Source organism: Xenopus tropicalis, chromosome 1 (genome assembly GCF_000004195.4).
Source record: "Xenopus tropicalis strain Nigerian chromosome 1, UCB_Xtro_10.0, whole genome shotgun sequence".
Classification (NCBI taxonomy): Eukaryota; Metazoa; Chordata; class Amphibia; order Anura; family Pipidae; genus Xenopus; species Xenopus tropicalis.
In genome coordinates, this window is record NC_030677.2 from 160,525,875 (window position 1) to 160,541,541 (window position 15,667).

A 15,667-nucleotide genomic window follows, 5' to 3' on the forward strand; every position below is an offset into this window, starting at 1 on the left:
ACTCTCTTTTGCTCCCGCCATTTGTCATTGCTTGGCAACCCCCCCCCCCCCCCAAACATCACTGCTCATGCATGCACGCTTGCGAGGGGGAGGGTGCAGGGGCGAGGTTGCTGCCTGGGTTGCCCAGTCAGCTTGCCTCCTCTCTGCCAAGTGGTTGCTTCCTTCACTATAACTAATGTGGTCACTGTTGCAAAATGGCACTCAAAATAAGGGGAAAATAATTGAATGCTGGGTTGTAACATAAATAATTCAGCACCTGTTCCTGTAGGTAGGGACATAGCCAATAAATACACTGGCACTTAGTTCTGTGGAAAATGTCATTCTGTGATGTATTCATCTGCCCATGGACTGTGATTAAGCCGATATGTAACTCTTAAAATGTAGCCAACCATGTGGGCTTCTACTGAAAAGATTTGTTTATTGTTGTATTTTCTCTAATTAAACATTAAATAAACCCAATAGGATTGTTTTGCCTTTAATGAGGATTAATGATATCTTAGTTTGGATCAAGTACAAGTTACTGTTTGAATTATTTGTTTATATAGGAAATTGCCTTCCCATAATGCAGAGCTTTCTTGATAACGGGTTTCAGGGTAACTGCTCCATTCAAAGCAGAAATCTACATCATCTGTTCAGAAAATAAAGCATTTTGGTGCATTGTTTGGCAGTAGAATTGGCATGTGGACCTTTGGTTCCTTTCTAGCTGCTTCTCTGCATTTAGTGTGAGTTTATAGAAGGAGCAGGTTAAAATATTGTAGCCGTTAGATTAGATTCCTGCATGAACACTATATATAGGATTTCTGTGATTTATGCATTTCTCCCATCATTTAAATACCTATGGGATCTCAAACCTTGTCACACCCAGGCTCAACCAGCTCTGGCCAGATCCCCACCTCATCCAGCCTTACCGATTGCAACCAAAAAACGGCACATTGCTGCAAATAATGTTAATATTCTCTGTCTCTTTGCTGTTAAACTTCTTGACCTCTTTAAATGATGGGAACCATAGCATGAAATGAGATGTGCAAGTAATGTCCCTGCGCTAGACTGCTAGCATATGCAATCTCACATAGGAACTGATCCATAAGAAAACCTTTCGGTGCCTGTGTGCGGCACTTACAATATGCCTGTTCCAGTAATCTCTGCATTTACTGTATTTTAGTAGTTGAGAACCTAAATCTGTTCCAGGTCATTATCCTTAGAGAAGGTGTTACCTCCTGTTAGGCTTGCTTATCGCTCTCTCACTGCAATAAAGTTTAATGGCTTCTGTTTTTATACACTGTGAACTTTATACCTCAGATCAGAGGAGGAAAGGCATCTGTGCATAATTTTTATTGCTCTGCTTAAGTCTGGGACAAATTAACATAATGAAGAGGTGCTGATACTTTAAATATTTAAACCGCACTAATTTTGAATATGAGATCTGTAGTGTCGTCTTGGACATTGCTAATAACTAAATATCAAAAAAGGCTTACTGCACACTAAACTATTACTCTATATTACTGTGTTTTTTCTTGCCTGTATCAGTCCTACATAGTCTGTCCTTCTGTCATGCTTTTGCCATGTTCTCATTGCTGCTCTTCACTGGTGTGGTGTGTATTCAAATATAACACTCGCATAAGCACAGAGATAATAAAAAATTGATGCAACCCAGTTTATATAAATGCTGACCAAATCTCTCTTGCAGTGCCATTCCTGAAACAGGAGCAACTGTCACCTCGAAGCCAGCCAAGCCAACCAGAGAACCTTGCAATGCAGACTTCTCAGGAGACCTCCATTTTTAGGGGTATGCAACCAGCTTTTGTTATTCAACAGTTTGCAATTCAGAGATTAAATCTCTGTGCATTGTTTAATTGTTAAAATTGCATTGTGGAATCCTTGTCTTCAAGCTGCTTCCATTCTTAGTAGTTTAGTGACCATTAATAAGTAAACCTAGGACTCAGAATTTGGTTAATTGGTCTAATACATTGGGCACTTTTTAGTCATCATAATTAAACTTTTGTCCAGGTTTGCTGAAGTTAACTCATCTATTTATAAAACTCCCAGTACTACTCTGGCACATCCTCAACCCTAAAACTTCTAGGTTAATATGGAGAGAGCAGGAAATCATGTTGTGTCCCATATTTCCCCCAGGCACTGCTCAACAGCTCTGATTAATGATTAGGATAAAAAATATCTGGCTGATGTAGATACAAAATAGGGCACTTGGATGAAAAGTGCCTCCCTGAGAAAATAAGTCATGGGATCTTTAGATAAGTATCCAATTATACAAAAGTGTCGGCAAGCAGGATTGCAGCAAAACAGGGACACGCCCCAGTGTTTTAATAAAGTCAATTACATGCAATCCCCTTGTATAATTAGATACAGGAGACAGTTCATTCACTGTCTCCTACGCTAACAAAACCTCATCTCCAGTTCCTCTTAATGTGGGGGTACCTCAAGGCTCTGTACTTGGGCCGTTGTTGTTCTCCCTCTACACGCTGTCTTTGGGAGATCTTATCCGTTCATTTGGCTTCAAATTATCCGTTCATTTGGCTTCAAATACCATCTGTATGCTGATGATATCCAAATTTATCTGTTGACCCCTTCATTAACAGCTGAAACTGAGACTCAAATCTCTAACTGCCTCCTGGCCATCTCTAACTGGATGAACCAACGCCACCTCAAACTGAACCTAACAAAAACTGAACTAATGATCTTTTCGCCTAAGCCTAGTCCTACCCCCCCCTTTTCTATCTCTATTGATGGCACCCTCATCAACCCCGTCAATTCGGCGCGTTGTTTGGGGGTGATCTTTGACTCCAGTCTCTCCTTTTCTAACCACATTAACACCACTGTCAAAACCTGTCACTTTTTCTTACGCAATATTGCCAAAATTCGTCCCTTTCTTTCTACTGCAACAGCTAAGCTGCTCATGCATGCTCTCATCCTGTCACGACTGGACTACCTGCTATTAACCGGCCTCCCTAACTCCCATCTTTCCCCCCTACAGTCTATATTAAATACTGCTGCCAGAATTCTCCTCCTCTCATCCAGGAGAGTTCAGGCCCTTCCCCTGCTAAAGGCCTTATCGTGGCTTCCTATTAAACAAAGAATATCTTACAAACTTCTTCTCCTAACCTTCAAAGCCCTCCATTCCTCTGCTCCTCACTACATCTCGTCCCTTGTGTCTCCTTATGTTCCCGGCCGACTCCTTTGTTCCTCGCAGAGCAATCGTTTGGTTGTGCCCCCCACTACTACTGCGGTTTCCCGCCTTAAACCTTTCTGCCTTGCTGCCCCATACATTTGGAATGCCCTCCCTGATTTCCTCCGGAGAGAATCCTCCCCCAGTCTTTTTAAAACTAAGGTTAAAGACTACCTTTTGGAGCACTCGCCCAGCACCTAATCTGGGAACTGGCACTTATATTGTAGTGTCACCCACTGTGACCTACAGCACTGATATTTGTCTATTTGTGTCTGTTAGTTACCCTCCCATATAGATTGTAAGCTCTACGGGGCAGGGACCTCCTTCCTCTTGTGTCCTCGACTCTTAACTTATTGCAGCTGTATTTATCTGTATTTATTGTTATACTTTGTATTTATCTATTATCTTATTAACACCCTGTTTGTATTAATGTATTCTACTGTACAGCGCTGCGTACATAAGTAGCGCTTTATAAATAAAGATATACATACATACATACATACATACATACTTGATGGTATTATTGTCTCCCTTAATTATTCATGCACCAGAGACATCTTTAGAGAAGTGCCAGTGTCCGTGTCCCTAAAAGTTTAAGGGACAAGGTAGCAATTTTGGTACAGTGCTATGGTTAGGTCCTAGAACGCAATGGGGAGAGGGAGATATTTTACATTTAATCAGTGCAGACTGGCTAAAAAACATTAAAATACTTTTTATTAGAATTTCCATCTCTGTCCGATGATCTCCTGGTGCTTTGTTTCCTGGCAAAGACTGCCTCTGTGTGCAGTGCGGTGCTGCTGATTAATTCTGAGCTTTGATTTTATGTTTTTGTAACTGTAAGCTTTTGCTTTGTTGCTTTGCAGGGACATCCCAAGGAGGAAGTCTCAGCAAGGGCATTCCAGCCAGCAGGCCACCTTCAAACTCGCCAATTACTTACCGAGGATCCATTACCCATGTAAGTAGCTGATTAATCAACAGTCGGTTGTTTGCATTTAAAAAACTTGAATTAGTTATGGTTCAAAAACTCAAATATCTGTGCAAAAAACCCAGAAATGCAAATATAAAAATTTGCCATCTGAAAGCTTGCAAGTTTCTATAGAAGTCAAGGGAGTTGTCATAGGCATATATCAAGCCATATTCTCATTCTTGTAAACTTGAAAAATTTGAGATATTCGAGTTTTTTATTCAAACGAGTCTTCATTATTAATGAATAAGTGAGCATTCGATATGCAAGGTTATTCGATTTAGAATAACAAACTTGAAAATTGATAAATAAGCCCATATGTGTTCTATTGTCAGTCCTGCAGTGCAAGTGTGGTACAAAAGCATAGTCCGGGAAGCCACATTTTAAAGCAGCAAATTATTTGTCCTTACTTTTTTTTTTTTTTTAACAAATATTTTTATTGAACAACAAGATAATCAAGTACAACATTGGCATAGGATGTGCATTGGTAACAGTGAAAAAGATCCAAGAGAAGTCCAAGACCTAGGAGTCCTACAAAAAGTGTGGGCTATGGAGGGTTTGGGGGGGAGGATTGTTATCTATGGAGGTTCCCGTAGGGGAAAGGGGTCTGGGGTACCGAGGCAGTCTGTCCAGTGGCGCCAAATTTGCATATAGGTTAGCAGTTTCCCTCTTTTGTCCAGTATAGTCCGCTCTAAAGCAGCAGTATCATCCATGGCTTTTTTCCACTCCTGCGATTTAGGGGGTGTCTGGTCCTTCCAGTGCAAGGTGAGTATTCTCCTGGCATGGAACATGGCTTTTAATATAAACAATTTTGTATGATTGTCCAGAGTATCGTTTAGGTCTACTGTTAATAAGCAGTTTCTAGCAGTACCCTCTGCCCAGCCCGGGATTGCAGCGGTAAGCCACCCAGTTATCTCACCCCAATACTTTTTTAGGCTTGGGCAACTCCATAGGGTATGTACTAGTGTAGCGGTCTCGGAGCCACATCTTGGGCACAGAGGTCAGGACAGAACTTTCATAGCATACAATCTTTGTACTGTATAGTATGCTCTGTGGATAAGATACAGTTGTAGCAGACTGTGTCTATTAGCAAATGAGACCAGTTTTGGGGTGGAGAGTATCCATTCCCACTGAACATCAAAGAGGGCCCCCAGCTCACCCTCCCAGGCATCGCGTGCTCGCACTTCGGGGTCTACGTGCTGTGGTTTATACAGTTGTTTGTACAAGCTCGAGATTTTGCCCTTGTGAGCTGGTAGTAATAAAGTGTCTATTATTGAAGACTTGGCTACCGAAATATTGGAGCGGGCAGATTGGGAGGTAAGGGCCCTTGCCAGTTTGTGGTACGTTAGCCATTGCGTGGAGGGGAGATGCCTGGTATCGCATAGCTGTTGCAGGGGTATGACTTGGTTGTCAACCCAGACATCCCCAATTGTGGTGAGACCAAGGGTGTACCAGATTATGCGGTACCAGTTGTGGGAAGTCAGGGTTGTGCCAGAGGGGAGTCTGAGGTGGATATTGGGTTAGTTTAGTTAACTTGTGCCCAGCCTGGAGAATTTTATTCTGGAGTACCAGTATGGATGAGGCGTGTCTAGGTAGTTTTTTAGACAGTAACAAGGGCCAGGGTATTCCCTGGGCACCGGTGACCTGAGCCCACAGCTGATATAGTGGGGGGGATATGTCCGAGTGGACCATTGGGGAAATATGTGTTAATTGGGCCGCTACATAGTAGATATAGATATCTGGAAGTGCCAGTCCCCCCCCGTCCCTGGGCCTCATAAGAGTAGTTAAGCGTAGCCGGGGTCTGGATGTGCCCCAGATGAATTTGCTGAGTAATGAGTTCAGTTGGGCAAATACCTTTTTGGGGATGTAAATTGGGGAGTGCCATAGCGCATACAGGACTTTTGGTAGCAGAAACATTTTGATCAGTTGGATTCTCCCAGCTGGTCCCACTGGCAAGGTTGCCCAGGCTTTAAATTTATTTTGTGCCCACTGAAAGAGACTCTCTATATTGAGGTTATGATATTGTGATATCGGTAGCGCAATCTCTATACCCAGGTAGGTGAATTTATTAGAGATTTGCAGTGGGCATGTATCAAGGGGTTCATTAGGTTGTTTTTTATCTACCAGAAAGAGTACTGATTTGGCCATGCTGGTTTGTAGCCCTGAGATCCTGCCAAACTTCTGCGTGAGGTCAGTCAGTGCAGTCAGGGAGGGGCCTCTATCTCCGAGATAGACTAAAGTGTCATCCACGTATAGCTGCACTTTTTCATTAAAGCCAGGGTATTCGAATCCTGTGATCTGGGGGTGCGCCCGCACTGCCTGGGCAAAGGGCTCTATGGCTATGGCAAAAAGGAGGGGAGATAGCGGGCACCCCTGTCTTGTGCCCCTGGATAGTGCAAAAGCTGGGGTGGTAAGGGAATTGATGCGGATACTGGCTACGGGGTATTTATAGAGAAGCTGTACCATTTGTATGTATTTTTTACCGAATCCAAAGTGGGTAAGTACTTGCCAGAGATAAGGCCACTCTACTGTATCGAATGCCTTTGTAATGTCAAGGGCTGCTATAGCTTTAGCCCCCTGGCCAGCAGAGACATGTGCTAGGTTTAGATACAGCCGTCTGGTATTTAGGGCCGCAGTTTTTGCGGGGATAAATCCTATCTGATCTGGGTGTATTATTTTAGTAATTACCCTGCTCAGCCTACGGGCCAGTACTTTGGCAAAAATTTTCACATCTGCTGTGAGGAGGGAGATTGGCCTAAACGACTCGCACAGATGTGGGTCTTTGCCCTGTTTAGGGAGGAGAACGATTGCTGCTTCGTAAAGAGATTCAGGGAATTGGCCAAGTTGTACAGCTTCTTTAAAGAGCTTAAGCAGCATTGGGGTTAGTAATTTAGAGTGCCTCTTGTATATTTCTATAGGGAGACCGTCAGCCCCTGCAGCTTTGCCTAAGGGGAAGGCATTCACCGCTTCTTGTATCTCCACTGCTGTGAGCTCAGAGTCTAAATGATTACTATATTCACGGGGCAGCGTCGGGAGAGCTAGTGAAGCTAGAAAAGAGTTAATTTCTGGTTCTGTAGCTGTAAGTTTGGTCTTGTACAGGTCCGTATAGAATGTGACCAACATTTCTTGGACCACTTGAGGATCGGTGTGTAGTCTACCTAGGGAGTCTCTCAATGCGGGGACTGGAGGAGGAGTAGTATGGGCTTTGGCCAGGTGTGCTAGCATTCTGCCCGCCCTCTCACCCTGCTCATATATGTTTGTTTTGGTAAAGTAAAGCTTATTTAGTGCTTTTAATTTAGTGGCTTGGGCGTAGTTATTTTGTGCTTCATTAAGTAGTTTTAAGTTATCTGGAGAGGGGGAGGCAGCTGCGGCTGCATCTAAGTGAGAAACTTGTGACTCAAGTGCCTGTATCGCTTTTTGAGCCTGTTTCTTGTATGCCGTTATTTCGGCGGATATTGAATTTCTTATATAAATTTTCAGAGAGTCCCAAAAGGGAAGTATGCTGTCAACTGATTGGTTTAAAACTGTAAAGTCGTTTATAGCGTCGTCTATTGCTTTGGAGTTGTCCAGGATGTTTAACCATACTGGATTTATGGAGGGACGTGGGCTCTTAATTTTGTGTGGGAGCTCTAATTTAAGCTGAAGTGGGGCATGGTCAGATATGCCTCGCGGGAGGTAAGTGGTGTCTGTTAGGTATGGGATCGCGGCTGTATTGATAAAGGCCATGTCTATTCTGGATAAGGCTGAACGGGCAGCGGTAAAGCATGAATACTGGGGCACTCCAGGGTGCGTTTCTCTCCATGGGTCTATTAGTGCCAGGGAGGTCATTAGCCTAGAGAGCTGGGTGCTCTTAGGGGGGGATCTAAGGGGATGTTTCCACAACCTATCTAGTTCTGGGAGTAGTACTTCGTTGAAGTCGCCTGCTACCAGCACCAGTGCTCTCGGGTATATAGCTAGGTAATCAGCTAGAGTGTACAAAACCTCTCCCTCGAATGGAGGGGGGATGTAGATATTGACTAGAAGCATTTCACATGAATAGAAATAGCAATGGAGAAAAATAAATCTGCCCTTTGGGTCGGTCTTCAGATTGCTAAACCTAAAGGGAACAGATTTTCCTATAAGTATCGATACCCCTGAGGAGTGCGTGGAATAGGTGGAATGATAAGCCCAACCTATCCACGGGCGTTTAAGCGCTAGGATTTTAGAGCCTGTCAGGTGTGTTTCTTGGAGAAAGGCAATAGAGGTAGAGTGTCTTTTGAGGAAGTCTAACACTAGTCTGCGCTTGATTGGGCAATTGAGGCCCCTCACATTCCAACTTGTTAACTTAATCGCCATGATTTGGGGTTGGGTGAGTATTTAAAGGTATACCGGTACAAAACTCCCTCCCAATGCATACATACATAATACCATACATTTTGTTGTACATAGAAATTATACCAACATTTGTGCTGAGAAGCAGCACTTAAAAGGGGTTTCCCCGAACTCTTCCCCCCCTCCCCTTCCACCCGATTCCCAACTTTGGGTAGAACTTGTCCCATAACAAAAACCATAACTCTGATCAGTGCTGGGGTGGGTCACTCCACTCCGTTAAGCTTCAGTTGTAAATTACTGGGGTAAGGTATAAAACTGTAACACGAGTAAATACAATCAACAATGCGTTGAGCCCACAATGATCCAGGGCTATAACAGGGTAGATAACCCGCACCTCGTGGAGGCCTGGTCCGGCCAAAGGATAAGTGGTGATCTGTGGCGGGTATTAATTACCCAGGGCAGGCCGATCTGGAGCCTTTAGGGGCGAATTCCTCTGTTATCCAACCACAAGTTAAGCTCCTGTGGTGCTGTGAAGAAAATAAAACGGCCATCCGCTTGCACCCGGAGCCTCGCTGGGTAGAGCATCGCATAAGGAAGACCAGCCTCGCGCAGCCTGGCCTTACAGCTTTGGAAACCCGCACGCTGTCTCTGTACCTCCATGGAGTAGTCGGCAAAGATGGATATGGCAGACGCTTGGAAGCGCAGGGGACCTTGTGTTCTGGCCAGTGTAAGTATCTTGTCTCGGTCCAGGGCATTTAGTAGTTTGGCGATTAGAGGTCTAGGGGGTGCCCCTGGAGGAGATTGCCTAGTTGGAACTCTGTGTGCCCGCTCAATTGCGAACATGGTAGAGAGCTGTGCGGCCCCGAAAATTTCTTTGAGCCAGGATTCTAGAAATGATTCTGGGGTGTTGCCTTCTGCCCGCTCAGGGAATCCTACAAATCGCAGGTTACTGCGCCGCAGTATTTGTCCTTACTTTTATTTCTGGTTCTCAATCTTGTACTGTGCTGGGTGTTGAAGTTCAAAATTAGCTGCAGGGGGGATACATGTTGGACAGCCCTAATAAACAGTTTTGTCTCCTCAGGTTGGGTAGGTTATTCTCTAGCTCTGTTTTTTCTTTTTAATTATATCCTAAATGGTAAAACATGTCATGACTGTAAACATTCATATAAACTTTCAGAATCGGTGCATTGTAAAGGTTATGGGAGAAAATGGTATGAAGCCACTTGACTGCAGGATAATAACATCCACCCAATCTGTTTGTGCAAATTCACTCTTCACTTTTTTATTCTATAGCAAAAGAAGTGTATCTTAAAGTACAGTTACAGATAAGACTTATTTCTGGTGCATTAAGTTGTGTGTGGTTTTTCAGGGTACTCCAGCTGAGGTACTTTACAAAGGAACCATTACCAAAATCATGGGAGAAGACAGTCCAGGAGTCCGCGAGGGCCTTTCTAAAGGGCATGTCATATATGAAGGAAAGAAGGGACACGTTCTGTCCCTTGATGGCAAGTCTTCTTCTCTTTTTTTTTGTTTTTGAGTACACACAGGTATTTATAAAGCAATGTAGAAAAAGAATAGTGGGGCAGAAATACAATTGCATAGCGTTTTATTAACTATGTTGGCTTCTTTGCATGATTTCTAAACATGCAACACTTTGTTCGTGGACTTCATTGGACTTACATGTGTCAAGAGCCTTTTTACATCTGAGACTTCTACCAGAGGGGATTCACAGTATTAGTTTAAATCCCACAGCTTTATAAATAAGTATTTTATTTCATACCATGCCGTACACTTCTTTTAGCATAAACGGAAATAGACTGCTTTGTGAATATGACCCTTAGGGGCTGATTTACTAACCCACGAACGGGTCGAAATGAGTCCGATTGCGTTTTTTTCATAAAGATCGGTATTTTGCGATTTTTTCGTATTTTTTGCGATTTTTTTCGGCGTCTTTACGAATTTTTCGTTACCAATACGATTTTTGCGTAAAAACGCGAGTTTTTCGTAGCCATTACGAAAGTTGCGTAAAATCTTGCGCTTTTTTCGTAGCGTTAAAACTTACGCGAAACTTCGCACCTTTTAAGTTTTAACGCTACGAAAAAGGCGCAACTTTTCGCGTAAGTTTTAACGCTACGGAAAAATCGCAAGATTTTACGCAACTTTCGTAAAGGCTACGAAAAACTCGCGTTTTTACGCAAAAATCGTATTGGTAACGAAAAATTCGTAAAGACGCCGAAAAAATCGCAAAACATACAAAAAAGTCGTAAAATGTTCGTTTTCAAGTCGGAACTTTTCCAATTCGGGTCGGATTCGTGGGTTAGTAAATCAGCCCCTTAGAGTTAAACAGATTTGTGGAGTACCATGATGAAAAGTCACAATACAGGTGCCCACAGTGGTTATATTTCACTGGTCACTAGTCTAGCACTGTTATATACAGTAACTGATTGGTTGCTATGGGTAGCAGGACCACATCAAGTCTGGCTATTTCATATGTAATTAATCCCACATCCAATCTGCCATTGTTTCAGCTTAGAAGCATTACACAACATTATATTATTTTGGAAGGGCCATAAGTTCTGCTGTTCAGTAGTATGAATACACCCTTCTTATCTGAATTGCAGCCAGACCTTTCAGATTAGAGTAATTTGTCAAAGTGCTTTTTCATCAATGTCTTATTTTATCCTTTTTTGGGATAATCTCAACAGAACTGTGCTAAAGGTAGGTCCAAGAAACACAGAACAGCTGAGGGAAGTCCTCTATGAGTGACAGCAATATCATAGTTTTAGATTTAGAAATCTTTGTTGAGCATGCCCGGAAAATGTCAACATGCCGTCAAGGCTTCTAGTTGCTGCTGTGTGGTAGATAAAATGAAACCTGGAAACAAATTTGTTCAAATCTAAGACATTGTTTTTAAATTGTAAACATTTGTATTATCCACTGAATTTAATGTTTCCATCAAAAGTGCGGTCTGTTCAAATTGCTCGGCATGGTGTACACATGCTACTGCCCAGAGTGTACTTGGGCCAATGTATTCATGCTCCTGGCTTTGGTACAAACACCACTGAGAATTGGTGTTTTCAAATTGCTGGCCAAGGTGGGTACAAACTACTGCCCAAGGTGTATTCACACTACTGGCTTTGGTTTACTCACACCGCTAGGCACGTGGTTCTAGTGCTACTAGGAATGGTTTATTACACTTGTGAACTGGATGTTCTCAAGCTGGTCATGGTGTAAGTACATTGCTAGCAATGATATACAGAAACTAAATTATATATATATAAAATAAGATATTTTACTATGCTATGTAGTGATTAACAGGATACACCATCCTTCCTTCTATAGGAAGTTCAACATCTCAGAAGGAGGATGGTCGGACAGCAGCTTCCTCCCATGAGATCAGTAGTTCTAAACGCACTTATGACATGATGGACGGGCGGGTGCCACGAGGTTTGCAAGTTCGTGAGCTTCCAGCTGGTCCCATTGAGGGTAAGTCTGTTTATCTACAGAAATCCCTGGTCAGTGCTTTTCCACTTAATTAGTAATTGTACTTTTGGTTGAATCAAAATATAAGTTGTATATAAGCGTGCCATTGAATCTGATTTTTATTTATGTATTTTTTTGTAACCAAACAGGATATGGTGGGAGTTTTGCCTGAAAGTGACAGGGAGCAAACCTTCTTCCCTCAACCTTAAGAACTATTTGTCAAACCTGATTGGCCCTGTTCATTTAGGCAAACCATGCAAAATGCCCCTTAGACTGGCACTTAGACAGTGCTCCCATGTGCCTGATGTTATTACTTTCTGTACTTTGCAACCATTTTTTAACCCACCATGAGGTTATAAGTGTAGCATCTGCCATTCATACCATGGTTGTAATTTCTATGTTCATTGGCCCATGGGGACTTGTACTTGTGGCTGGGGCAGTGGTAAATGAGCCTTAATAAGTTTTCTGTATACCAGGACACACAAGCCAAAAACACAGCAGAGGTTTTCACATTTCTTCGATTCTTTTCAGTCCAAAAAGGTCAGGATGGAACACGTCTGCAGAGGTCTTGTTGCCAAATGTAGTTCTTCTCACAACAATTGTCTCAGTGGTTCCAGTTTGTATGAAAAGTTGGCAGATATATTTGGAAGAATTAAACTAAAATAAAACTTTCAGGCAAGGTATTATTGTTTAGCGTATCAGAGATGGAGTAGATTTGAATTGTTGAAATCCCATATATAATGAATCTGGCACTTTTGTTGATACACAGTTGGCTGATTGGTCTCTGATGCTCTGGATCATAATAATTTCTGACTTTCTCCATAATCAGGCCTTATTGGAAGAGCGATTCCAGGAGATCGGCATAGCCCCCACAGTATGAAGGAACCACTGCAACACCTCCGAGGCTCTATAACACATGGTAATTTTGTGCATCATGGTTATCGACTCATTTCAGTAGTATTATCTTTTTTAGATTTATATGGTGCAATAAAGTCCTCTGTAAACTGGCATTGCCACTTCTCTTATTTTGGTAACCATTGATATAACATAGTGAGTTTACCTGGCAGCTTTTGCTTTGCCTATGTTACATGAAAAGCAAACGTTAGTATGTCAGATATAGTATTGTGTCAGGGAGATCTGTTTACTAAACACACATCAGAAAGCCTTATATGCACGGGGGAAACTGAAGCAACCCTAATCTGGAGAGAGAAAAAGTTGTTTCATTGAGCAGATTTTTTTTAAGAGTTTCAGCAAGAATTCAATACAAAATGTCCGCACATTTGTTTTTGGTAATTATACATGTTTTTATAAAGAGATGAGTAGTTTTTAGTATAATGATTTATATAAATGTAAGTGTATATGCCACTGGTATTTCAGCTGTGGGTGTATTTTGGGACAGGTACCCCTCGTTCATACATTGAGGCACATGAGGACTACCTCAGAAGAGAAGCCAAGCAGCTGAAAAGAGAAAGCACTCCACCACGCGGTCTACCTGAGGCCTACAAAGTGAGGTCACATGAAGGCCTTTCAGGCCCATTAAAGATGAAGGCCCATGAAGCCATGGTGGCAACAGTGAAGGAAGTAGGGAGATCTGTCCATGAGATTCCTAGGGAAGAAATGAGGCACACACCGGAAATGCAGGTTACACCCAGGTCTCATAAGGAAGGTTCAATCACACAGGTATAGTACAACATGCTCTTGGCCTGCACATTAAACTAAACCAACAATTAATTTTGCACCCAAGAAGTTTCCTAACTTTGCATGAACATATAGTACCTGGGTTTTATCTGCTGCCAGATATTTGGTTAATATGTTTCCCTGAATACAAGAAACAGAGCATTAAATATCAAGTGTTCCAGTTTGACTAGAGGGCATGCTGGGCCACTGCTAAGTACTGACAGATTTATTTCCCTAGTGACTGATTTGTTTTATTTGCTGTTTTATTAACAATAGAAGTTAAGCAATATAAACTTCTCTTACCTAGCTAGAAAATAAAATACCTAAACCAGACAAGATGTAGAAATAAGAACTTTATGTGGGGTGAACCCCCTGTGAGCTTTCTATGAGCTGTTTTTATTCTATCTGCACTGTTAAGTCAAAGGGTTATTGGTTATCATGGGTCACTGCACTGTAACAATTTGGCACCTAAGTGTGTAAATTCATTAAAATCTTTTAGTTTGCATAAACCCAAATTCTAGCAACAAACATTCTGGACTGGATTCACATTTTAAGTATCTACATACTGTCATCCCGAAGGCTCCACCTCTTAGTGCAAAGACACACGGGGCGCTTAGTTGCGATTAGTCATGGCGACTTGTACATTAACCTATGGTGGCTGATCACAGTTGCCTCATGTGTCTTCACCCTTAAACAAGATATAAAATCAAATAGAAAACTGATGTAATTTAATTAAGTGCCGTGTGAGCACTTTTGCAATTGACGTTCATCTATAGTGGAGCTAATGCTAATTAACTAGACTGCTAATTTCAGACTTTCCAAACAGCAGCCCTGTCAGACTCTATTGTTAACTGACTATGCACCCACCTGTCAACTCTCCTGTATTTGTTGGTAGTCAACGTATTTATTATTTCTGATATCTCAGAAACCTCTGATATCTCTATGTTAACAGTGTTCTTTGAAAACTGCATTTTAAATTGAAATCATTTGTGTGCAGGGTTCCCCTAAGGAGAACAAAAGGAAAAATTGGCTAAATCCATCTGCTAGCCATGGGTTGCTTTTCTAGCACAACAACAATCTTATGAAATAGTATAGAAAGGAAGGCACTGTATCAATGGCTGCTTTAACTCCATAGGACTTGGAGCCTGAAAAGCCTGGGGCAGAGTTGTTTTTTTGCTCGATATTACTGGGCATTTCTCCATAGTGATGCAGGAAATTGGGGAGCCAACACAGCCTGACATTTGCTCAGCCCCCAAGGAAATAATCTTTTTATTCTTTATGCCAGTTACCTTGAAAGAGATGTTAAGCCTGGCTAGATGCAAACATTACAAAAAAAAAGTTTTTTATTTAGAAACCCTTTCTTCTTTCTTACTATTGACAGTGCACTGCAGTACTGTATGGTAGCTGGTCTGGGTTTTCCCAAAGAATACATACTTTTTTGTCTGTCATTCTGCCCCATGTATTATAATGCCAGTCAGATTTTATGCATAGATTGTGCCTTGACAGAGACCTGTATGGAGGCAAAATGCCAAGAAGCAAATCTCTATGTAATAAAATATTATATTGTTCTCCTCTGTAAGAATGTTCAGTAGATTAATGGTCTGTTTTATTGGTTACAGGGTACCCCTTTGAAATATGACAGTGGTTCCTCATCTTCAAGTGCCAAAAAACATGACGTGCGTTCAATAATCGGTAACTCGGGTAGGCCATTCCACACATTGCACCCCATGGATGTCTTGCAGGACCCAAGGACTATGGAGAGAGTGTGTTATGAGGAGGCACTGAAAAGCAGACCCGGCTCTGTTACCAGCTCTGGTGGCTCCATTACAAGGGGGGCACCGGTTATTGTGCCAGATCCAGGCAAGCCAAGACACAGTCCACTCTCTTATGAAGAACACCCACTGGCCCATGGGGCAGGGTTTAGCAGCCATTTGAATAGAGGGTCTCCAGTGACCACAAGGGAGTCTTCACAAAGGCAGCTTGAAGGTAATCTGTTACTTAAAAATGTGCACTTTGTTTTCAGGTTGCTATTCGCCCAGAACATATGT

At 42.2% G+C, this 15,667-nt stretch overlaps 1 protein-coding gene across 18 annotated transcripts in view; it reads left to right on the forward strand.

Moving 5' to 3' along the window:
• The window catches only part of ncor2 (nuclear receptor corepressor 2), a 225,847-nt gene that overhangs the window by 178,361 nt on the left and 31,819 nt on the right, over positions 1–15,667 (forward strand). For all 18 annotated transcript variants that reach the window (XM_012969087.3, XM_012969081.3, XM_012969148.3 and 15 more), the window contains 7 exons: positions 1,688–1,786; positions 4,048–4,139; positions 9,829–9,964; positions 11,802–11,945; positions 12,772–12,861; positions 13,342–13,622; positions 15,239–15,605. In XM_012969087.3, coding sequence (XP_012824541.2) covers positions 1,688–1,786; positions 4,048–4,139; positions 9,829–9,964; positions 11,802–11,945; positions 12,772–12,861; positions 13,342–13,622; positions 15,239–15,605 — 1,209 coding nt within the window. The remainder of the gene's footprint in view (positions 1–1,687; positions 1,787–4,047; positions 4,140–9,828; positions 9,965–11,801; positions 11,946–12,771; positions 12,862–13,341; positions 13,623–15,238; positions 15,606–15,667) is intronic.